The 25375-nt window shown below is 32.2% G+C and overlaps 1 protein-coding gene across 3 annotated transcripts in view; it reads left to right on the top strand.

Moving 5' to 3' along the window:
* LOC141333260 (pleiotrophin-A-like) overlaps positions 1 to 25375 on the top strand; it is a 63953-nt gene that overhangs the window by 6495 nt on the left and 32083 nt on the right. The window contains exon 1 of one of the 3 annotated variants that reach the window (XM_073838233.1): positions 8945 to 9103. The exons of 1 other annotated variant lie outside the window; for it this stretch is intronic. Coding sequence is in view for 1 of the 2 variants with exons in the window: in XM_073838231.1 (XP_073694332.1) it covers positions 9481 to 9497 (17 nt within the window). In the remaining variant the exon portion in view is untranslated. Of the gene's footprint in view, positions 1 to 8944; positions 9104 to 9393; positions 9498 to 25375 lie in introns of those variants that run through there. One more of the 3 variants, XM_073838231.1, reaches the window with a different exon arrangement.

Below are 25375 nucleotides of genomic sequence, written 5' to 3'. Positions count from 1 at the left end.
ATATGTATATGTATATGTATATGTATATGTATATGTATATGTATATATATATGTATATGTATATGTATATTTTGGAGCAGTTTTTGGCTTGTAAGCTATGCTTGATCTGTGCAGATTTCTCTCCTGATTCAGATCAGACCACTTTTTCACTGGAGGAAGTGTTATTATGGATTATAGGTTAAGGTTTACATGATAGGTGCCAAGACACCACATGGGAACATAACGCAATTATCAGTAAAACACAGTTTACATGGAGCAACACAAATTACATCAGCAGAAGTTCATCCATCTAGAGCAGAAGTTGCTCCTCAAAACAGTGATTTACAGTCAAGTTTTTAATAAATAATTCCTTCAAGTGCTCGAACAAAAAATATGAGCTTCACCTTTTTGCTTTTTTACCCTCTGGCACACTTTTTGCTTGTTGAGTAAAAATGATTGTCTGTTGAAAGGACAGCATGTCAGTGATGCTGATTATGGGACGTCCTTTAACACAGCTCTGTGTGTGTGTTTCTACAGTGCTTTAAACTCTCAGTTTTTCTGGATCAGTGGAAAACAGCAGATTTGTGAGCACACGCAGTGAAATATGCAAAGCAACAGCCGCCTCGTGGTTTTAATATTTGAACCGCTTCGAGGGGTTTTTCAATCACGACACACACTCACTTCTTTCCAAAAGTCCCAATTATTCAGAATCTGGCATCACATGGACGCGCTCGACGGCCCGCAGATTGTTTTTTGGCTGAATAAAGATTCGAAGTTTGGAGGGGGAATTTGGGCGTAAATCGTTGTGAAAGGTTTTACCCTTCCTTTCATTATCCACCTTACTTTTAACAAGAGGAATCAGAGGGGTGTGTGAATGTGTGTGTGTTTGGAGTTTAATTAGATTTCCTCTGCTTTTTCTGACTTGTTTTCTTAAGTCGCTCTTTGTAAGAACGACACGGCGGATGATCAACCAGGTACCACATACACGTTTACAATGAGAAGCAAATTACGGCAGACAGGGAGAAAATGAAGCAATTTATTTATCATTACAACCATTGTGCTGAATTATGCAAAACTATTAGCTCATGTTCCTGCGGTTTCTGAGCTCTGAAACCACCGTGTACTACATTAATGAGATTTTGAGCTCAAAAAGACAAACACGGACTCATAAATACATGCGAGAGCAGGAAAGACATGCATTGGTGGAGAGGAGAGAGACGCTAGATTAATTTACTTTACAAAACAGAGTTCAGAATCTAATTTCTGATTTGATTAGTCGCATTTGAAGTTGTCACGAAATTATGATAAACTGTCACGCATGTTATGTATAGCCAAACGTGAGCAATCTACAGGTAGACTAATGAATTATACGACTATATTCTGATTATTATTACTTTTTATTGAACATTAGGGTCTTTTATGAGTGTTGCTGCTGTTAAGCCATTCATTACAGTGATTTCTCCAAGGTCACTGGGTTAAGATCACTTACCCGCCGTAATAGACACATGGCCTCAAGTGGCTTATTGCGTTAGTCTGAAGTGAAATTGGTCCTGTGTGTGATGCATTGTGGGTAAGCTGTGTGCCATTGGAAATAAATCAGCAGTGTGACTTGTTTTGTTTGGACGTGTTTAAAAAAAATAGCCCAAAAATACATTAAAAATAAAATATAAAACATTAAAAAAAACTAAACTTTTTGACTTTTTTAAATTCAACTTATTTTTTCATTTTACTTTTACTTTTAAAATGATTTTAATATTTAATATTTTTATATATTGTTCAGTTACAAATGTTTTGCTTAGTCTATGAAGGAATGTTTTAATTTCTTCCATTTTTTTTTAAATATTTAAAGATAACACATTCATTTAAAAAAACAAGAAAAGCAAAAACAAAAGCAGTAAGCAATCTTTCTTAAAAGTGTTAAAGTAAAATAAAATTAAACAAGCTTAAATTAAATATAAACTTCCATATTTTAATATTTTATATTATTTATGTATTGTTTAATTACAGATGTTAACCCTATGAAGGAATATTTTTATTCCTTCCTTTCTAACATTTACATATTTTTAAATATTTAAATATCCCATAATCATTAAAAAAAGCAGTAAGCAATATTTCTTAAAAATGTTACATTAAAATATTTTTTTTTTTAAATAGAATAAATTAAAATATATATTTTTTCCTTTTTTTAGTCATTAAATGAACCTCTTGTTGGAAATGGTTTTCAAAAACTTATGAAACGTTTTTCATAAAATTAAAATGTTTCATATTTTAATATTTTATATTATTTATATACTGTTATAATTACAGATGTTAAAAAGGAATATTTTATTCCTAAAAATAGAATAAAAAATAATAATAATAATAAATTAAAACCTATTATTTATTCGTTTTTTAGAACCTTTTGTTGGAAATGGTTTTCAAAAACGTATGAAAGATTCGATTTCTAACACTGACATAAGTGTTTCATAAAACTGAGTTTTTTTTTTTTAATACCCCTGTAGTAATTAGCATTTTTTTAATTCAGGTTCAGGTAAGTTTTCCAAAACCACATTAAACCAAAGAAACGTTTAGATTAGGTTGTTACAGTACAGACTCCTAAAAGTTTTTGGTGAACATATGCCAACACAATGCAGAAAAAGAATGAAGATTACATTTCTAAAATCGTATTTGTTTTTGACCTCAATATCAGTGAAGCCTGACAGTCAGATGATGCTTCAGACAAACTTTTGATGTGTCTAATATGATGAGAAACAGGCGTGCATCATCAGTGATGTTTGCGCAGTGATGCAAGTGAGTTTGTGTCGATGCATGCGAATGCGTTCAGAGCCAAAGTGTTTTTATATTATTCGGCAGGCGTCCTGTCTGACGTAGCGGCATGAATAGGAGATTTCATTTCGTTTCATCAGACGCGCTCAAAGGCAGCCGAGGGCCCACGGACGGACGGCTCGGTTGTAAATAACAGAGGCCGTATTCAGATCAGAGGTTGGTGTGACGCGGCCTGGTCCGCTCTGGGGTTTCCTCGCAAAGAAGGGAAGTGAAGAAACATATAGAGATGGAGGGATGCAGATGGATGTGTATTATTCATGAACAGGAAATGAGAGGAGGAAGGAGAGACGTGTTTCTGCAGGTGTCCCTGACTGCCTCTATTAATATTTCACATTCAACTGATTGTCTTCATGTGCCGTATGTGTGTGTATATGAGGGATTCTTCTCTCTTGGTAGCATCACAGATGGATTTTCCAGCTGGACTGATGGCTTTATTACAGATGTTTCGTTTAGCGCTTCCTTTCGTTGAGGTTAGGCTGATTTAACTGTTTGAGTTTAACCTTTACAGCTGGAGTCTAATTGGCTAACTAATATGTCAGGCTTTGTGTTCACATGATGTTGGTGAAACATTAACATCTGTGTGTTTGTATATGCAGTATGGAGGGGTTGTTCCATCTGGACACCAACTTTTAACCCTGTGAAGCCTGTATAATATTGGATATACCAGTTTTAAGGCCTCTAACTGATTAACATGATCAAAATTGTGTTTCAAAACCTGTTGCACACAATCTACTCCATGCCTTCCTTCATCTGATTGTTTACAGTTTTTAAATAAAGGCAAGGCAAGTTTACTTATATAGCACATTTCATACACAATGGATTCAAAGTGCTGCACATAAAAGGAATTAAAATAAATAAATAAATAAAATCATAACAATAAAAACAGAGAATTTAAGAACATTTAAGATGATTTAAAATTGATTTAAAATGAATGAACACAGTAAAAATGATTATACATAAAATAATGCAATCTGAAGAGTCTTTTAGTATAATTGTACACACGTCTGCTTTCAAATGGTGCTTCATGTGTCTTTTTGCTGTCAAATCTGACACTTATACTGTAAAAATGCTTTTCTTACTTCGATTTTTTTGTCTTGTTTCCAGCCAAAATATCTAACAATTCTTAAATCTAAGAGAATTTTCTAGACTTCTTGTTTTCAAATGTAAAAATGTTGTGTATAATTTTATATATAATAATGAATAAAATTGAGGGTTTTTTTCCTCTATATTCTCACTATATCATATTATATGAGCCATAAAAGACAAATATTATAATAAACGTGACAAATGTTAGTAGCACATGTATAAAAATTAAATATTGAATAAATTAAGATCTATTATTTTTATTTGTTTTTTAGAGTCATTAAATGAAACATTTGTAGGAAATGGTTTTCAGAATCGTGTGAAATGCATGAAAGCATTCGATTTTTAACAGTGACAGAAATTTTTCGTAAAACTGAATAAATTGTATTTATTTTTTTTATTTTATTTGTGTAGGAATACAGAAAAAAAAAACAAGTCAAAATTAAGTGCATTTTTGCTTAAAAAAAGCTAAATAATCTGCCAATGGGATAAGGAAAAAAAATCTTATTTCAAACAGAAAACAAGATAATTTTTCTTACTCCATTGGCAGATTGTTTTGCTTGCTTCAAGCAAAAACGCACTTAATTTTGACTTGATTTTTTCTGAAAACAAAAATTTTTTTTTACTCTTTTTAATCTTTCTTGATTTAAGAATTTGTAGAATTTGGCTGGAAACAAGACAAAATAATCAAAGTAAGAAAAGCATTTTTTCCAGTGTACTGGTCTGAAGCAGCTTGACTTGATAAATCATTTTTTTTTTTTAAAAATCAGTGAGACTCAAATCTGATCATCAGGATCTTTTGAGGAAAGTTTGTTTCCAGAAACTTTACTTTCCTTATGGAGGAATGATATTCCCAAGCCTCCGAAACATCTCACATCTTTTGAGGAACGTCTATTTGTTCATCTGTCAATCATCATTGGATTGATAGATTGCATTATATGTTTGGATCATTTCAATCTCATTTTACTAAAACACTAAGACATATTATTGGAAATATTTTTGCTCAGTTTGAGTCTCTGAATAAAACTAAACTGTTTTTTCTATGATTTTCTTGCTATATCAGACTATATGAGCCCAGTGTTGCCAAGTCTGTGGTTTTCCCATATAATTGGGCTACTTTCATACTGTTGCCGTGGGTTGTTTTTCATGTCCGCGACCTCAATAATGTAAAATTTAGCACATGGAATGCTAATTTTACCAGATCTCCACCACAAAACTTGCATTTTACCCTCTGGAAAGCAATTTTTACTGGGGGACCTCCCTCGATGCGTGATTGGTCCACTTTTGAGTGGCAATTGTGCGGGTTTTGTTGTGAAAACCTGGCAACCCCATATGAGCCATAAAAGCCTGATAAATCAAATATGATACAGAACAGAAAATGTATGTGTTTATATTTTGTCTAAAAGTTCAGTACTTTTTTCCCATTTCAAATTTTTTTTTTTTTGAGTAATATAATAAATATTATATACTATTATATAATGTTTTAGATTCCAGTGTAAGTTATTATACTGTTTTAAAATTGTAATATTTAATATTGCATATTGTTTTTAATATAAGCAAGTATGCTTTTTTACATTAAAATAATTACATATATGTTGTATTGTCATGAAAACAATGTCATTATGTTTTCCCTTTATCTTTAATATTGAATATTAATGTTAATATGACATTTTGTATTTTTGTATTGCATAATAAATATTACATAAAAATTAAAATCATAATATTTATATATATATTTATAATAATTAATAAAATTTAGGTGTTTTTTCCTCCATATTTTCACTATATCAAATTCAGAAGAATCAAATGTGACCCTGGACCTCAAAACCAAAAGATCAATTTTTCTTTTATGCCAAAATCACTAGGATATTAAGATCAGAAGATCATGTTCAACATATAAATATATTTAATATTTTCATATATGTGACCCTGGACCACAAAACCAGTCATAAGGTTAAATTTTACAAAACTGAGATATATACATCATATGAAAGCTCAATAAATAAGCTTTCCATTGATGTATGGTTTGTTAGGATAGGACAATATTTGGCCGAGATACATCTATTTGAAAATCTGAAATCTAAGGGTGCAAAAAATCAAAATCCTGAGAAAATCACCTTTAAAGTTGTCCAAATTAAGTTCTTAGCAATGCATACTACTAATCAAAAATTACATTTTGATAGGTTTACAGTAGGAATTTTACAAAAAATCTTCATGGAACATGATCTTTACTTAATTTCCTAATGATTTTTGACATAAAAGAAAAATCTATAATTTTGACCCATACAATGTATTTTTGGCTATTGCTACAAATATACCCCAGCGACTTAAGACTGGTTTTGTGGTCCAGGGTCACATATAATATTTAATAAATATATTTAGTAAATTTTTTACCATAATAAATATATAAATCAAACTTAATTTTTGATAAGTAATATGCATTGCTAAGAACTTTATTTGCACAACTTTAAAGGCGATTTCCTCAATATTTCGATTTTTTTGCACCCTCAGATTGCATGTTTTCAAATAGTCGTATGTCGGCCAAATATTGTCCTATCCTAACAAACTTATTTATTCAGCTTTCAGATGATGTATAAATCTCAATTTCGAAAACTTGACCCTTATAACTGGTTTGTGGTCCAGGGTCACGAATATGATACAACAAGTCAAGTCAAGTCAAGTCAAGTTTATTTATACAGCGCTTTTTACAATACAAGTTGTGTCAAAGCAACCTTACAGTATTAAGATAATAAGATAAAATGTCAATAAAAGTGCAAAAGTTCCATATTGCAGCAAAGTCAAATTGGAGAGGACTCATCTGGTTCCCATGGCCTTGTGCCAGTGGCTGTTTAGGGTAGGAGTTCTTTCTGATGATCTGTCCCTGGGGCTCATCTAGTTGACACGGTATCCGCTGACATTCGGCTGTAGGTGTTTATCCACCTCTTGGTACGGACTGGATCCGGGGGACTGCAGTGACCATCTGATCTGGATACGGACTGGATCTGGTGGCTATGGTGACCTGGGAATAAGAAACAAACAGACTAATATTAATGTAGATGCAAGAGTTCCAAGTTGCCACAAAATCAGATTGGAGAGGACTCATCTGGTTTTCGCAGTCTTGCGTCGGTGGCCGTCTAGGTGATGGGGTCTTCACTGATGATCTGTCTCTGGGGCTCATCTAGTTGATGTGGTCTCTGCTGACATTCAGGGCTGTAAAGGATATCTCTGGGTGCTGATGGGTAGCGTAGATGGCATTCTTCTTCTGATGCAACGAGTACATCAGGTGTTTTGGGAAGTGTCCCTGGTTCCGGTTGACCTAAATAATGCAGCCTAACAATCCTTTAACGGATTTGGATTGAAAAATGTATTAAGTGTAGGCCAGGTTAAAGAGATGGGTCTTTAATCTAGATTTAAACTGACAGATTGTGTCTGCCTCCCGAACAGTGTTAGGTAAATTGTTCCAGAGTTTGGGCGCTAAATGTGAAAAGGACCTGCCGCCCGCAGTTGATTTTGATATTCTAGGTACTATCAAATTGCCGGAGTTTTGAGAACGCAGCGGACGTGAAGGACTATAATATGATAAGAGCTCGCTCAAGTACTTAGGAGCTAAACCATTCAGGGCTTTATAAGTAATTAGCATGATTTTAAAGTCTATACGATGTTTAATAGGGAGCCAGTGCAGTGTTGACAGAACCGGGCTAATATGGTCATACTTTCTGGTTCTAGTAAGAACTCTAGCTGCTGCGTTTTGGACCAGCTGGAGTTTGTTTATTAAGCGTGCAGAACAACCACCCAATAAAGCATTACAATAATCTACCCTTGAGGTCATGAACGCATGGATTAACGTTTCTGCATTTGACATCGAGAGCATAGGTCGTAATTTAGATATATTTTTTAGATGAAAAAATGCGGTTTTGCAAATGCTAGAAATGTGGCTTTCGAAGGAGAGATTGCTATCGAATAGGACACCTAAGTTCCTGACTGATGATGAAGAATTTACAGAGCAGCCATCTAGTATTAGACTGTGTTTTAGGTTATTACTTGTAGAGGTTTTAGGTCCAATAATTAACACCTCTGTTTTTTCAGAATTTAGCAGTAAGAAATTTCTCGCCATCCAGTTTTTAATATCAGCTATGCATTCTGTTAGTTTTCCAAATTGGTATGTTTCACCGGGCCGCGAAGAAATATAGAGCTGCGTATCATCAGCGTAACAATGAAAGCTAACACCATGTTTCCTGATGATATCTCCCAAGGGTAACATATAAAGTGTAAAAAGTAATGGCCCTAATACTGAGCCTTGAGCCTTGAGCCTTGACAACACAAAACGCATGCAGGTTTTAGTTTTACCCCCAAAAAAGAATCGATTTTTGACTACGACTTAAAATGTCAAGCTTTACCAGCGTTAAGATCAACCCGCAGGAAACACATTAAACTAACCAAACAGCTGGAAGACGTCCATAACTCTCTAATTTACAAGCGTTGAGTGTTGAGATTAGTTTGATCATATATGTGTGTATCTGAGAGCGAGTTTCTCTTGTGTTGCTGTTGGCCTGTTTTCAGACAGAAGAATTGATTTATTTGTACCAGAGTAAGCTGATTGTCAGTATGCGGGAAAGAAATGCATTACACCAGACAATCTTCTTAGCGACGTACCGTCAGAAAGGAAAAAGCTACGCGGCACGGTGATAGCGTCGGATTGAAACGACGTTTTACGGACGGTCTCGCGCATTACCCCGTCGCATTACCCTCAGCGTGGCTTTACTATAGTGTGTCGAGGGAAACTTCATTGAGTGAAAGGTGCTGGAGTTTAATTTCACGCACCAGACGGAATATATTCTGTTTCCTTTCATACTTTTATCCTCGCTGCGAGTGACGGACAGACAGGGTTTTCTGTCTCTTTCTCTCAGCATCTCTCTTTCTTTCTCGTCCCTGGAATGACCTTGTATTAATGAGTGTGTGATCACGAGTCAGTTGGGCTTTCAGCTTGCGGCAAATACACAAACAATCCCTCCCTCCACACACACACACACACACACACACACACACACACATATGCATTCAGTCTGTCGCTCTCACAGATACCATTAGCACGGCTCTGTGGTGGAAATAGAAAGCTAGAGACAAAGTGAGAGAGACAGGAGGATAAAAAGAAAAACAAAGAGGCCAAACAGGTGGAATTAGGAAGAGAAACACCAAACTATTCCTCAGACTACAGGTATGTAACTTTAAACCTCTGTCTTGAAGCTCAAAGCTGCCGTAAAGCTGAATTCATGACTTCTGCGCTCGTTCAAAGCCCAAAACAAGGTCTCAGAAAGAGATTTTTTTTGTTTTCTCTGAGAAAGCTTGAGCAAATGTCTCCTCAGATCCCGCGTGTCTCTTTTGCGCTCGCTCTCTCGTTATTTCTGAAGCGCGCCGGAGGATGAAAGGCTGAGATAACCGCTGTTTCCGAGGCCTTTGTGCGCTCGGCGACGGCGATGGGCGTCTTAAGCGTGTCGCTCTGCTGTTGAGATTTAAAGCGTGAGAAATCTCTTCCTGTGGCAGCACTTCTGAGGTCAGCAGGTGTTTGCGACCTCTGAGTTTCTGGTTGGCGAAATGAAAAATAATGCAAGGTAAAGTTTTTCAAAGTGTTTGGAGAGGATGACTGAAGATTATGGGCTCAGTCTCAAAAAAAGGAAAGAAGATCTAGTTGACATTATACCTCAAAACCAATGGTAGTATAGTTTGCATTAAGAAAATAAATTTCTGTTTTTATATTTTGTAGTATTGCATTAAGTGTATCATTATTCTGAATGTTGATTTTCGTTAGATTGTAATTACTGTAATTTTTGTGTAGTACATTGCAGTACAAATACTGTATTTATGTTGCATTGCAGTAATTTTAAATTATTTGGAAATGTTTAATCATTATATAAGGCATTTTCTTAATGTTTAAATTTATCTTTATACTAAAAGTTTTTTTTTATTTGACTGTAATTGTTATAATATTGTATTTTATTTTGTATTACAGTACTACATATAATGATTTACATTAAATTTATTTTAAAATTGAAATTTTTACTATTTTTAGTAGATACAATATATTTTAAAACAAAAACAAATATTTAGTGTAACGTTATTTTCAATATATGCTATATTATATAAATTATTTTGCATTACAGTAATTAGAGATTATCAAAAAAAATTGAATGGTCATTAAAATAATTTCATAATGAAAAAAACAGATTCTGAAAATTTCTTTATAGTTAATGTTGATTTTTATTGTATTGTAAATACTGTAACATTTTCTTTTGTATTACGGTAATGCATATGATATTTTAAATTTAGTTTTTAATATTTGTATTGACTTATCATTTCTATTAATAGATTCCAATATTTAAATTTAGATTATTTAATATTATATATCGTTTTTAATATGTATTTTTGGGAATATCTCATGTCATACTGCAAAAAACATAATTGATTCAGAAATATTATTGCAGAAAATAATTTTTAATTATATTATTATTATTATCATTATTATTAAATATTAAATGTCAATTGTTTTATATTATATTATATTTTTATTATATATATTTTTTGCATTGTAGTAATTACAAATTATTTGGAAATGTTTAATTAAATCTCATTCATTCTATAAGGCATTTTCTTAATGTTTGAAATTATCATTATTCTGAATGTTTTGTTTATTGTTGACTTTATTACAATATTGTATTATATTTTTTTATATTACAGTACTACATATATAATGATTTAAATTAAAATTTTATTTTAAAATTGTAATATTTTTTATTTTTAGTAGATAAAAACAAATTTATATATATATTATATATATTTTTTTATATTTAGTACAAAAACAAATATTTAATATAACATTGTTTTCAATATATGCTATATAATCTAAATTATTTTTGCATTACAGTAATTACAGGTTATCTGAAAAAGGTTAAATGGTCATTAGAATTTCATAGTGAAATTCTGAAAAGGCTTCTTTATAGTTAATGTTGATTTTTATTGTATTGTAAATACTGTAACCTTTGTTTTTGTATTACGGTAATGCATATGATGTTTTAATTTTAAATTTTGTTTTTAATATTTGTATTAATTTATTCACAAATAATATTGCAGAAAATAATTTCTAATTATATTACATGTTTTATTTTATTTTTTTAAATATTAAATGTTACTTGTTTTATATTATATTATATTTTTATTATATATATATATTGCATTGCAGTAATTACAAAATATTTGGAAATGTTTAATTAATTAATTAAATCTCATTCATCCTATTTTCTTAATGTTTGAAATTATTCTGAATGATTTTTTTTTTTACTTTAATTATTATAATATTGCATTTTATTTTGTTTAATTTAGTATTATATATGGTTTTTAATATATAATATGATATGAATTTTTGGGAATATCTCATGTCATACTGCAAAAATGTTAACTGATTCTGAATATTATTGTATTTTTTTTTTTGTATTTTGAAGTGAAATCTGACACGTTTCATGAGATTAACTTGTCGTTGTTTCTCGCTTTTTTCGTTTTGTCTCGGATGGGATGATGTAAACGACATTGTTATGCAGGAAAGCATGCATTTCCTGTATAAACTTCAAAGTGTTTCCTTAGAAAAGCATTTAAACGGGTTAGCCGTGGTCCACCTTTTATCTGTCCGGCCCACATCTGTGCGGGAACATCCCCTCTGGGACGACAGGAGAGAGAGAGACGGAGAGATCAAGCCAAAGCAGCTAAACGAAGAGTGTTTTACCTTCCTCCTTATCAACATACATCTCATGCTCCTCCTCTCCTCACAGTGACAGGTGAAACCTCGCTGCAAATCTCAGCGGCTTACGTCTGCTGTTTTCTCTCGCCTTCTTTTGAGAGCGCCTCATGCGTGTGGGTGTATCGTCTACATTCAGACTTCCACGTATAGGGCATGTGAGTGTGTGTGTGTTTTAGAGAGGCCGTTTTTTCCCAGGGTGGTGCGTGAAGTGGGTCGTTCCTGACTGGAATGAGAATAAGCGGGGTGCCGTGCGACCCTCTGAGCTCTGAGCATCGGGCCTCAACGCCGCTGCTGTTGCCATAGTTATCGCTTAACCTATCAGAACCGGTCCTGCTCAACCCAACAGCCACCGGCCAACCGGCTCTCGCTGTCCTTCTCTCACTTCCAGGCCAAGTTGTGACTCAATTATCAGGAAACGGCAGCCAATATTATTTTATTTTCTAAAGGAGACTGTGGTGCCGATGGAGGTTAACCTGGGACATTCCCTCGGCTTCTTTATGTTCAGCACATAGTGAGGCGCTAATGAAAACTTAAAGGTTCTTTATTACCTTTGATGCTTCCATAAAGAACCTTTAACATCCATGGAATCTTTCAGTTCCACAAAAGATTCTTTATAGTGGCTGGAAGTTTTGTAGTACGGAAGCTTATTTCCACCACAAAACAACAAATAAAAAAGGTAACTGCGACTTTAAATCTCACCTTTCAGACTTTTCTCAGAATTGCGAGTTTATATCCCACATTTTAGACTTTTCTCAGAATTGCAGGTTTATATTTCACAATATTGACTTTTTTATCAGAATTGTGAATTTATATCTCACAAATACTGACTTTTTTTTTTTTTTTACCAGAATTGCAATTTTTATCTCTCAATATTGACTTTTTTTCATCAGAATTGTGTGTTTATATCTCACAAATATTGACTTAAATCTGTGAATTGCAAGTTTTTATCTTACAATTTCAACTTTTTTCTCAGAATTGCAGGTTTATCTCACAATTTTGACTTTTTTTTTTTCTCAGAATTGTGAGTTTATATCTTGTAGTTTGGACTTTTTCCAGAATTTTAAGTTTATATCTCATAATATTGACATTTTTCTCAGAATTGCGAGTTTATATTTCACAATATTGACTTTTTTTTATCAGAATTGTGAATTTATATCTCACAAATACTGACTTTTTTTTTTTTTTTACCAGAATTGCAATTATTATCTCTCAATATTGACTTTTTTTATCAGAATTGTGAGTTTATATCTTGTAGTTTGGACTTTTTCCAGAATTTTAAGTTTATATCTCATAATATTGACATTTTTCTCAGAATTGCGAGTTTATATCTCACAATATTGACTTTTTCATCAGAATTGTGTGTTTATATCTCAGAAATATTGACTTAAATCTGTGAATTGCAAATTTTATCTTACAATTTCAACTTTTTTCTCAGAATTGCAGGTTTATCTCACAATTTTGACTTTTTTTTTTCTCAGAATTGTGAGTTTATATCTCACAGTTTGGACTTTTTCCAGAATTTTAAGTTTATATCTCACAATTTTGAGTTTCAGAATTGCAAGTTTATATCACAAATATTGACTTTTTTCTCAAAATAGCAAGTTTACATCTCACAATTTCAAGTATATTTCTTACAATTTTGACTTTTTAAATTAGAATTGTGAGTTTAGATCTCACAAATATTGACTTTTAATCTCTGAATTGCAAGTTTTTATCTTACTATTATGACCTTTTTCTCAGAATTTCAAGTTTATATCTCACAATATTGACTTTTTCATCAGAATTGTGTGTTTATATCTCACAAATATTAACTTTTTTTTTTTTTTTTTACCAGAATTGCAATTATTATCTCTCAATATTGACTTTTTTTTCTCAGAATTGTGAGTTTATATCTTGTAGTTTGGACTTTTTCCAGAATTTTAAGTTTATATCTCATAATATCGACATTTTTCTCAAAATTGCGAGTTTATATCTCACAATATTGACTTTTTCATCAGAATTGTGTGTTTATATCTCACAAATATTGACTTAAATCTGTGAATTGCAAATTTTATCTTACAGTTTCAACTTTTTTCTCAGAATTGCATGTTTATCTCACAATTTTGACTTTTTTTTCTCAGAATTGTGAGTTTATATCTCACAGTTTGGACTTTTTCCACAATTTTAAGTTTACATCTCACAATTTTGAGTTTCAGAATTGCAAGTTTATATCACAAATATCGACTTTTTTCTCAAAATAACAAGTTTACATCTCACAATTTCAAGTTTATTTCTTACAATTTTGACTTTTTTAATTAGAATTGTGAGTTTAGATCTCACAAATATTGACTTTTAATCTCTGAATTGCAAGTTTTTATCTTACTATTATGACCTTTTTCTCAGAATTTCAAGTTTATATCTCACAATATTGACTTTTTCATCAGAATTGTGCGTTTATATCTCACAAATATTAACTTTAATCTCTGAATTGCAAGTTTATAACTAATTTTGACTTCTCAGAATTGAGTTTCTATGTTACATTTCAGAATTATTTTCTCAGAATTGCGAGTTTAGATCACATTTTTCTATTTTTTTTCTCAGAGTTGTGAGTTTAAATCTCTGATTTAAAATTTTTCTCAGAATTGCAAGTTTATATCTTACATTGCTGACTTTTTTGTCAAAATTTTGATTTTTAGAAAAGTTAGAATTGTGAGATAAAAAGTCATGTACCTTTAAAAAATGTCTCTTTTTAATTTTTTAATGCTGTGGCAGAAATAAGCTTCCATACTTTAGACTATTAAATTGTTCTTCACACTAAGACAAAAAGGCTCTTTAATAAGAACTGAACAGTCAATGGTTCTCTGGTGAACCAGAACTGGTTCTTCAGTGGCATCGCTGCGAAAACTCCTTTTAGGAAGCTTTATTTTGAGAGTGTGAGATCAGCTGACGTTGTCAGTGGAGATTAATCTCCCATGGGTCTGGTCGACTATGTGGGAACTGGTGGTTATATACACATTCGCGCACAAAAGCATTCTGGGTAGAGGTGCAGGGGGGTTGTTGCATTTCTCTGTCTGTTCTGTCCGATTCCCTCTTTTCATTCAACCAGCTTGAGGCCGCTTTCTCATACGTTGGGTCGCTAAGGTGCAGGAGGCCGACAGAGAATAACAGCTCTGCTTGTGTAAGGAACACACACACACACACACACACACACACACACACACACAAGAGTTTAGATTCTCAGAAGGACGTTCCATGGAAACACACTCACTCGCTGATCCCTTTCCAGCAGATTGGTCCCGGAGCTCGTGCTCCGGTGGGGAATATATGGACCTCTGTCTGAAGTGACACATGATTCCATTGACTTGATTGAGTGGATGATGATGTAACTGAGTGTGTTACGAAACAAACACGGTGTGGTCTGTGGTTACACAAGTTTTATTCTTACTTTTGGAAGATACAGGACTGAAGTTTGGAATCAGTTTGATGTTTCTTAAGCGAAACAAGGCTGATTTATTTGATCCAAAATACAGTAAAAATTGTGTAAAAATATTATAATTTAAAATAGCTCTTTTCTGTGTGAATATATTTTAAACTGTAATTTATTCCTGTGATCAAAGCTGAATTTTCAGCATCACTACTTCAGTCTTCAGTGTCACATGATCCTTCAGAAATCAGTGCTCTAGAAACATTTCTGATTATTATAATTGTTTAAAACAATTGTGCAACCCAGTGTTTTTATGGAATAATGGAGATATTTTTTTATATAAATGTCTTTATTGTTACTTTTGAAAAAACATTAACTTATTTTTTTATTTATTTTACATTTTCAATTTTAATATATTTTGTATAAATTAAATGTAATTACTTGTGATGCAAAGCTGACTTTATGGAAACCATATTTCAAAAAGGTTTTTAATGTTTTTAAAAGAAGTCTCTTTTGTTCACCAAAGCTGATTTATTTGATCAAAAAATACAGTAAAAAATACAAAAATTATTATTATTTAAAATAGCTATTTTCTATATGAATATACTTGAAAATGTAATTTATTACAGTGATGCAAAGCTGAATTTATGGAAACCATGTTTTAAAAAGGTTTTCTAATGTTTTTAATATCTCTTATGTTCACCAAGGCTGATTTATTTGATCAAAGAATACAGTAAAAAATACTAAAATTATTATAATTTAAAATAGCTATTTTCTATATGAATATACTTGAAAATGTAATTTATTACAGTGATGCAAAGCTGATTTTATGGAAACCATATTTCAAAAAGGTTTTTAATGTTTTTAAAAGAAGTCTCTTTTGTTCACCAAAGCTGATTTATTTGATCAAAAAATACAGTAAAAAATACAAAAATTATTATTATTTAAAATAGCTATTTTCTATATGAATATACTTGAAAATGTAATTTATTACAGTGATGCAAAGCTGAATTTATGGAAACCATGTTTTAAAAAGGTTTTCTAATGTTTTTAATATCTCTTATGTTCACCAAGGCTGATTTATTTGATCAAAGAATACAGTAAAAAATACTAAAATTATTATAATTTAAAATAGCTATTTTCTATATGAATATACTTGAAAATGTAATTTATTACAGTGATGCAAAGCTGATTTTATGGAAACCATATTTCAAAAAGGTTTTTAATGTTTTTAAAAGAAGTCTCTTTTGTTCACCAAAGCTGATTTATTTGATCAAAAAATACAGTAAAAAATACTAAAATTATTATTATTTAAAATAGCTATTTTCTATATGAATATACTTGAAAATGTAATTTATTACAGTGATGCAAAGCTGAATTTATGGAAACCATGTTTTAAAAAGGTTTTCTAATGTTTTTAATATCTCTTATGTTCACCAAGGCTGATTTATTTGATCAAAGAATACAGTAAAAAATACTAAAATTAGTATAATTTAAAATAGCTATTTTCTATATTAATATACTTGAAAATGTAATTTATTACTGTGATGCAAAGCTGAATTTATGGAAACCATGTTTTAAAAAGTTTTTTTTTTTATGTTTTTAATATCTCTTATGTTCATCAAGGCTGATTTATTCCATCAAAAAATAATGTACGTATTTTTTTAATTATTATAATTTAAAATATCTATTTTATAAAAGAATACACTTGAAAATGTAGTTTATTACTGTGATGCAAAGCTGATTTTATGGAGACCATGTTTCAAAAAGGTTTTTAATGTCTCTTATGTTCACCAAGGCTGATTTATTTAATCAAATAAATACAGTAAAAAATACTAAAATTAATATAAAATCAAAACGGCTATTTTCTATATGAATATACTTGAATATTCATATTTGGAAACCATGTTTTTTAGGATTCTTGGCTCATTTCTTAACTTTTGAATGGTGGTGTATCACAGTTTCCACAAAAACATTCAGCAGCAAAAGCTGTTTTCAACACTGAACATTGATAATAATAGATTCTATAGTTCTAGTTATGGCTCTTGGTATGAATGGGCCTTCATCTCGGTAATAAAATGCACTCATTCTCAAGCTCTTTGAGGTGTAGATGTGGGTTACCAAAGTTTTCTGTTTGTCTGAACTGATTGGGATCTTTCATATTGATAGATCTGAGCTCAGGTCCAGCAGAACTAATGCCGATGCCGACCGTGGGTCGTTCAGATCTGACCGGCCATTTGCTGTTATATTGAAAGTCATTGTGTTTTCAGAGCGTATAAACACCGGGTTCACTCTGACAGCCTCCGATTGGCTGTTTTCTCCACAGAGAGCGACTGAATGACCGCTTTTGCTTGAAAATAATGATCAGTTAATCCGTGAAACTGCTTTTCCCAGCATGCACCCCTGCATTGGCTCACCCCGCTGTAAAGCACAGTGTGTCTCACAGGTGATTATTGATCTCCTGCACATGATCAGATGCGGGTTGAGCTGCCAGAGCATTCGTCTCACCTGGATCACCCCGTCTCTCTCTCTCTCTCTCTCTCTCTCGCTCTCTCTCTCGCTCTGTCTGTCTTTCTGTTTGTCTGCGACTCCTTCCCGCTCCCTGTGGGAGTGCTGGGTTGTTTGTGTTTGTCTAATGAAGTGAGATGATTGTCTCTCAGTATGAAGTCACCCGAGACTGAAAGAAAAGAAGCAGTGAAGTAAGTGGAGTGATTGACAGATTGAGTGACTCAATGGCTGTTAATGAACACACATTAGTTCTGTTAAAAACAGATACCAGGAGGAAATTAGCCCAAAGTGAAAGGCTAGAAACATCAGGAAGTCATTCAAATATGCACAGTTTTATGTTAAAATACTTCTCAAATCACATAAGATACAATATATGACATACTGGTGTATGTCTGGGGTTATTATAGGTGATTAAAACCCATTAAAAACCCAAGTCACTAACTTTACTGAAGTAAAATATTAAAAAGTTCTAATTTTCATATAGTTTAAATTGAAGTTCTAAAATAGCTACACTGTAAAACACTTTTTTATTTAAATATGTAAATAAAGCTATTATAACAGTTTGTTTTACAAGAAAAAAAACCTAAAAAAAATTCATGTTTAATTCTGTTATTAGCAGTATCTTTGTAATTTATTTGTGAAAATTACTAGTAATTTGTGAGTAAAAAAAATCTATATATATCCTACTGATTTTTTACCAATTTAAGGCCTGGAAACCTTTGAAAATAGCAACATTCCTGAAGAAGTACTTGAATTATAATGTATCTATGAATGTATCTAAGTGTTTAATTTTTTCAGTAAGCACATATCCTATCACGCAATTCAAAAAACATCATACTTTTTTCTCTTATTTCAGTTAATGTCATAAAACTAAAGAGCTAAGCCAGTAGTAGTACTGACATTTTCATGTAAACATGGCGTGAAAAGAGAAACAGATGAACCAAATCAATTGAGTGATTTAGGCTGGATCCGTTCCGATAGATTCAAATAATGACATAGATTTTTAAGGTATTCATTAGCAAAAGCCAGATTAAATTAATAGAGACATTCGTTTTTTAATTTCGACAATGATTGTAATGATATAATGATTTTAAAAAGCACGTAATATGAGTGAAACAGCTTTTTGAAACTCAGAATCAGTTGAACCAATGCATTGCAAAATGATTCACTGTTTCAAAACACTCCATTTAAAATAATTTGTTTCAGGTCTGGACTTCGGTGCGGGTTCGTGAATCATTTGATTCAGATCGGGACTTCAGTGCGGGTTCGTGAATCATTTGATTCAGATCGGGACTTCAGTGCGGATTCGCGAATCATTTGAGTCAGTTCAGGACTTCGGTGCGGGTTCGTGAATCATTTGATCCAGATCGGGACTTCGGTGCGGGTTCGTGAATCATTTGATCCAGATCGGGACTTCGGTGCGGGTTCACGAATCATTTGATTCAGTTCAGGACTTTGGTGTGGGTTACGAATCATTTGATCCAGATCGGGACTTCGGTGTGGGTTCACAAATCATTTGATTCGGTTCAGGACTTCGGTGTGGGTTCACAAATCATTTGATTCGGTTCAGGACTTCGGTGCGGGTTCGTGAATCATTTGATCCAGATCGGGACTTCGGTGCGGGTTCGTGAATCATTTGATTCGGTTCAGGACTTTGGTGCGGGTTCACGAATCATTTGATTCAGTTCAGGACTTTGGTGTGGGTTACGAATCATTTGATCCAGATCGGGACTTCGGTGTGGGTTCACAAATCATTTGATTCGGTTCAGGACTTCGGTGCGGGTTCACGAATCATTTGATTCAGTTCAGGACTTTGGTGTGGGTTACGAATCATTTGATTCAGATCGGGACTTCGGTGCGGGTTCACGAATCATTTGATTCAGTTCAGGACTTTGGTGTGGGTTACGAATCATTTGATTCAGATCGGGACTTCGGTGCGGGTTCGTGAATCATTTGATTCAGATCGGGACTTCGGTGCGGGTTTGTGAATCATTTGATTCGGTTCAGGACTTCGGTGCGAGTTCGCAAATCATTTGATTCAGATCGGGACTTCGGTGTGGGTTCACGAATCATTTGATTTGGTTCAGGACTTCGGTGCGAGTTCGCAAATCATTTGATTCAGATTGGGACTTTGGTGCGGGTTTGTGAATCATTTGATTCGGTTGACTTCTGTGTGGGTTTGCGAATCATTTGATTCAGGTCGAGACTTTGTGCAGTTTTGTGAATCGTTTGATTCAGTTCTGCACTTTGGTGCGAGTTCGCCAATCATTTGATTCAGATCGGGACTTTGGTGCGGGTTCGCGAATCATTTGATTCAGATCGGGACTTCGGTGTGGGTTCGTGAATCATTTGATTCAGATCGGGACTTCGGTGTGGGTTCGTGAATCATTTGATTCAGATCGGGACTTTGGTGCGGGTTCGCGAATCATTTGATTCAGATCGGGACTTCGGTGTGGGTTCGTGAATCATTTGATTCAGTTCGGGACTTTGGTGCGGGTTCGCGAATCATTTGATTCAGATCGGGACTTCGGTGTGGGTTCGTGAATCATTTGATTCAGATCGGGACTTCAGTGCGGGTTCGCGAATCATTTGATTCAGATCGGGACTTTGTGCAGTTTTGTGAATCGTTTGATTCAGTTCTGCACTTTGGTGCGAGTTCGCCAATCATTTGATTCAGGTCGAGACTTTGTGCAGTTTTGTGAATCGTTTGATTCAGTTCTGCACTTTGGTGCGAGTTCGCCAATCATTTGATTCAGATCGGGACTTTGGTGCGGGTTCGCGAATCATTTGATTCAGATCGGGACTTCAGTGCGGGTTCGCGAATCATTTGATTCAGATCGGGACTTTGGTGCGGGTTCGCGAATCATTTGATTCAGTTCTGGACTTTGGTGTGGGTTTGTGAATCATTTGATTCGGGACTTCGGTGCGACTAATATAATACTGATGATGATGTATTTTTGTAAGACGAGCCAGAAGAAACATGAGTTGAATCAGTGGTGTGATTGTGGGTGGGATTTTGATTTCTTTATCTGACCAATGGCAGACGAGGAAGTGTTTCAGAAACCTGTTCCATTTGGTACCACAAGTGGTGCAGAAGAGCAGTTCAGCTTGATGTGTTAGGTTTTATTGAAAACGTTATCTTTTTATATCATCTCTTTTATCGGCTCTTGTTGGTTTGTGGTAAATCACTTCAACAGATTCTGTAAATCCATTCCCACAGGAACATTTCATTGCTCAGAGATTGATTTTTCATAGCTCAGGAAACCTGTGCGTTTTACTTCAGTGATTGAATAGATTTCTGAGGAAAGCAGGATGTGCAGTGATAAATAAAAAAGTAGAGCTCTTTTATCCACCAGAGATTGACTGAATCATGTATAGTGGGCGGTACACGTGGAGGGGCGGGGCTTAGACGAGGGATCGATGATGTCACTGTCAAGCAGTTTTGTTTGTTTTAATGTTTTATGAATCGTCCACAATAAGACCAGGAACATTGATTAGGTAAGAAAATAGAGTAATGTTGATGTTGTAGGAATGGAATCAGCACCCTTTGAGACATTGACATCTCTCATTGCGCTCTACATCTCAACACTGTCTATGAGAAACAATTGACGAGGGTAAAAGAACTTTTAAAACAGATCAATTTAAAAAAGCCATGAGGCTCGGAGCCCTTTCATTTTGTTTTATGGTGTTTCAGCATCAGCTCAGAGACAAACAGCACTTGCTAATAATAACACACAGACTGGATCAATACAGACTGTGCGCACCTGTTAACAGCTGGAGAGAGATGGGAAGTTTGTAGCAAACTGAATTATTAAAGATGATGTGATGTTGTTAATCAGAGCGATGGAGACGGAGAGGCCGCTTGAGGATCGTAACCAAAGCCCACGAGACCAAGAGAAGCCACTATCGATCTGTGGCGTGAGTCAATAACATAGAGAGTGTTTTCATTTTCCCAGTGAAACAGTCGAGACCGTGTGTCAGCCACCAAAAAACTTTCATTTGTTTAGGTGAGATGTTGGATGTGTTTTGCCGGTGTTCCAGAGCAACATTTCTCAGGGTTGGATGCCAGATTTCCAACGGCTGTTGGCTCGAGCTGACGTTCATGTTCAAAATCTGATGTCTGATTCATTGTTGTTGGTACGAGTTCAGTTCTGAACAGAACCATTTTTTTTCTTAGTGTGAAGAACATTTGAATAATCTAAAAATATTTTGTCCACTACACTCTTAAAAGTAAAGATTCCAAGGTTTAAGTTTTTTTTAAATAAAATTACAAAATATATATATATTTTAAATAAAAATAAAACAACTCCATACAACTTGTATTCTAGCACAGGAGTTTCAGGGGTTCTCTGGAAAAAAATCGAGAGAGAGAAAAAAATGTAAATAAATAATTGAAAAAAAAAATAGATTCAAAATACTGAAAATAGATGAAACAAAAACAAAAATTAGTTTAAAATAAATGATTTCAGGGGAATTTGGCTGGGGAGTCTCTGAAAAAAATCTAGGACAAAAACAAAACAAAAATATTGAATAATAATAATAATAATAATAATAAACTATTTAAATAAATATTAGGAAAATAGATTAACAAATAAATAGATATTAGATTAAAATAAATAAATAAAATGATTAAAAATAGCCCATACAACTTGTATTCTAGTTCAGGGTTTTTTAAGGGTCCGTGGAAAAAATTAAATTAAATAAAATAAATAAATAAAATGTTACATTTTAGTTAAAATGTAGTTTAAAACAGTTATATTTAACGTGTTGTATTTCTAAATAAATAAATAAACATTTATTAAATAAATTAATACAAAAAAACATTTAAATAAAAATAAATAATGACAATTTTGATGAAAAATACTATGTGCATAATATATGTGCATATATATATATATATATATATATATATATATATTAGGGCTGTCAAACGATTAATCACATCCAAAATAAAAGTTTATTTTTATATACTAAATGTGTGTTTACTGTGTATATTTATTATGTATATATAAATACACACACATACATGTATAGATTTAAAAAAAAATTATATGTATGAATAGTTATACTTGTATTTAATTTAGATTATGTATATAAAAATTATAAATATTATATATTTAAATCTAAAATATTTAAATATAAATATTTTATTCTTTAATAAACATGTATGTGTGTGTATCTATATATACATAATATATACACACTGTACACACACATATAGTATGTAATCATAAACTTTTATCTTTTATTTTGGATGCGATTAATCGTGATTAATCGTTTGACAGCCCTAATATATATATATATATATATATATATATATATATATATATATATATATATATATATATATATACACACACACACATAAAATGATTAAATTAAATAAAAAAATGTTCTTAATTAAATACTAGAAAATATATACATTTATTTTACAATATTTACAAAAAAATCTATAAAAAATATTTATTTAAGTAAATATTTAAATAGTTATATTTATAAATACATAAACGCGTATTAAATAAATGAATACTAAAATCATTTAAATAATACTACTCATAAATAATTGAAGTAGAAAATAGTGTGAAGTAATAGAATAATTCTTGCATTCTTGTTTAGGAGGATTTGGCTAGGGGCTAAAAACAAAAACAAAAACAAAAAAAAACTTTGTAATTTTTTTTTAAAGTATATATCTAATGTACAGTACAAATACTATTAGTATCAAATATAGCATAATGTAATAATTCCCAAAGTAATATTTTACACATTTATAATATCTGTTTTTGATGCACAGTACAGTGTTTTGATTCCATAGCTGCTTTCTACACTCTTAAAAATAAAGTCTGTAAAAGGTTGTTTTCACAGTGATGCCACTGAACAACCATCTTTGGTTCCCCAAAGAACCTTTCAGTGATCATTTCTCAAAAGAACAGTAGTTTTTAGTGTGAAAAACATTTTAATAATCTGGAAAGATTCCATGGATGCTGAAGGCTGTTAATGGAACCATTGATTCTAATAAAGATCCATATTCTTGAGAGTGTGTAGGAGGCCGAAACAATGTGTTTTGTGAAAGCTGCTGACAGTGTGTGTGTGTGTGTGTGTGTGTGTGTGTGTGTGTGTGTACATGAGATCATTATGTAGAGGGAACGGTGTCCGTATGGGGGGTGGACAGAGCGTCTGTAATCTCAGCACTAATAGGCTAGCATACACTAATGGGCGACGCAGTGGGCCAGAATAAGCGTTTAATAGGGGTGTTGTGTCTTGGCTGACTCACGCTCGCTCGCTCGGGTGGGAGCGTAATGCACATCTAATCTTAAGAGCTTCTGTAGTGAACACAGATGATAATAATAGAGATGCTGCTCTAATGTTACGGCCCACATTTATTTATTATTGTCTCTGTCTTTTCGCACAAACCTCTCCGAGGCCCTGGAGTCGTTACGGCTGACACCCAATTAAAGAGATGAGGGTCCGGCCGATGCTCCGGGGAAATTATGGATTATACCCAATCAGTTTGTGTGTTGATTTAATGGGCTTTTATATCATCAATACCTGGAGCACGTAAACACTGTATGATTGATAGTTTGTGGCTGAAGGAAGTGATAGTTTTTGGACACCCGAAAAAGATCATTCCGGGAGGTTTGGAGTTGAAAATGGTAGAAAAATTATCATTTAAATTATAAGAAAAGTAGTTCGTAGGAGTTGTATTAATTAAACAAATACATTAATTAAACAAATAAATAATACCAAAATAAATAAATTAATTAATAATAAACAAAGTTCTGATTAAATAAATATAAACTGAATATATATGTAGGTAAATAAACAAAAAGTTAGGTTAAAATAAATAAATGTTAGAGAAATTTTGCATATGTATTCTAACTTAGCTTTTTTTTTTTTCCTAGAGGCTCCATGAAAAGATTTAGAGGAAAAACTGTAAAAAAAAAATAAATAATAATAATTTAAAAAAAAAAATAATAATAATATATAATAATATATAAATATTAACAATAATACATGTAATAAATAATGCTAAATTAGAAATAATTAAAATAAACAAAAAAGTAGTCCAAAATAGTGCATTGTTGTTCAGGGATTTTTACTAAGTTGTCCGTGGAAAGATTTTGAGAAAAACTGCAAAAAATAAAAATAAATAAAATAACTAATTAATCCAATAAATAAATGCAAATAAATAAATAATGAAAACGTTTTATTTATTGTTTATTAAAATAAACAATACAATTTTGATTAAATAAATATATACTAAAAATATATTTAGGTAAATAAACAAAAAGTTAGGTTAAAATAAATAAATAAATTAATAAATAAAGATTTAGAGAAAATTGTTAAAAAATAAATAAATAAATGCAATAAATGAATAATGATAAATTAGATTAAAGCAAACAAAAAAAGTAGTCCAAAATAGTGTATTCTTGTTCAGGGATTTTTGCGAAGGTATATGTGGAATTTTTTTTGAGAAAAACTGCAAAAAAAAAAAAAAAACAGCCATAAATAAATAAATAAAAATGACCTAATTAATTAATTAATTAATTAATTAATCAAATGAAAAAATTATAAAAAAATAAGATATTAAAATTTAAAATATTAAAATAAACAATAGAAATTTGATTAAATACATACATAATAAAATATGTTTAGGTAAATAAAAAAGGTAGGTTAAAATAAATAAATGTTAGAAAAAATTGTACACATGTATTCTAGCTCAGCTTTTTTTTTTTTTTTTTTTTTTTTGCTAGACGGTCCATGAAAGGATTTAGAGGAAAAACTGTTAAAAA

The sequence above is a fragment of the Garra rufa genome, chromosome 4 (assembly GCF_049309525.1).
Source record: "Garra rufa chromosome 4, GarRuf1.0, whole genome shotgun sequence".
Lineage (NCBI taxonomy): Eukaryota > Metazoa > Chordata > Actinopteri > Cypriniformes > Cyprinidae > Garra > Garra rufa.
This window is presented reverse-complemented; position numbering and strand designations above follow the sequence as displayed.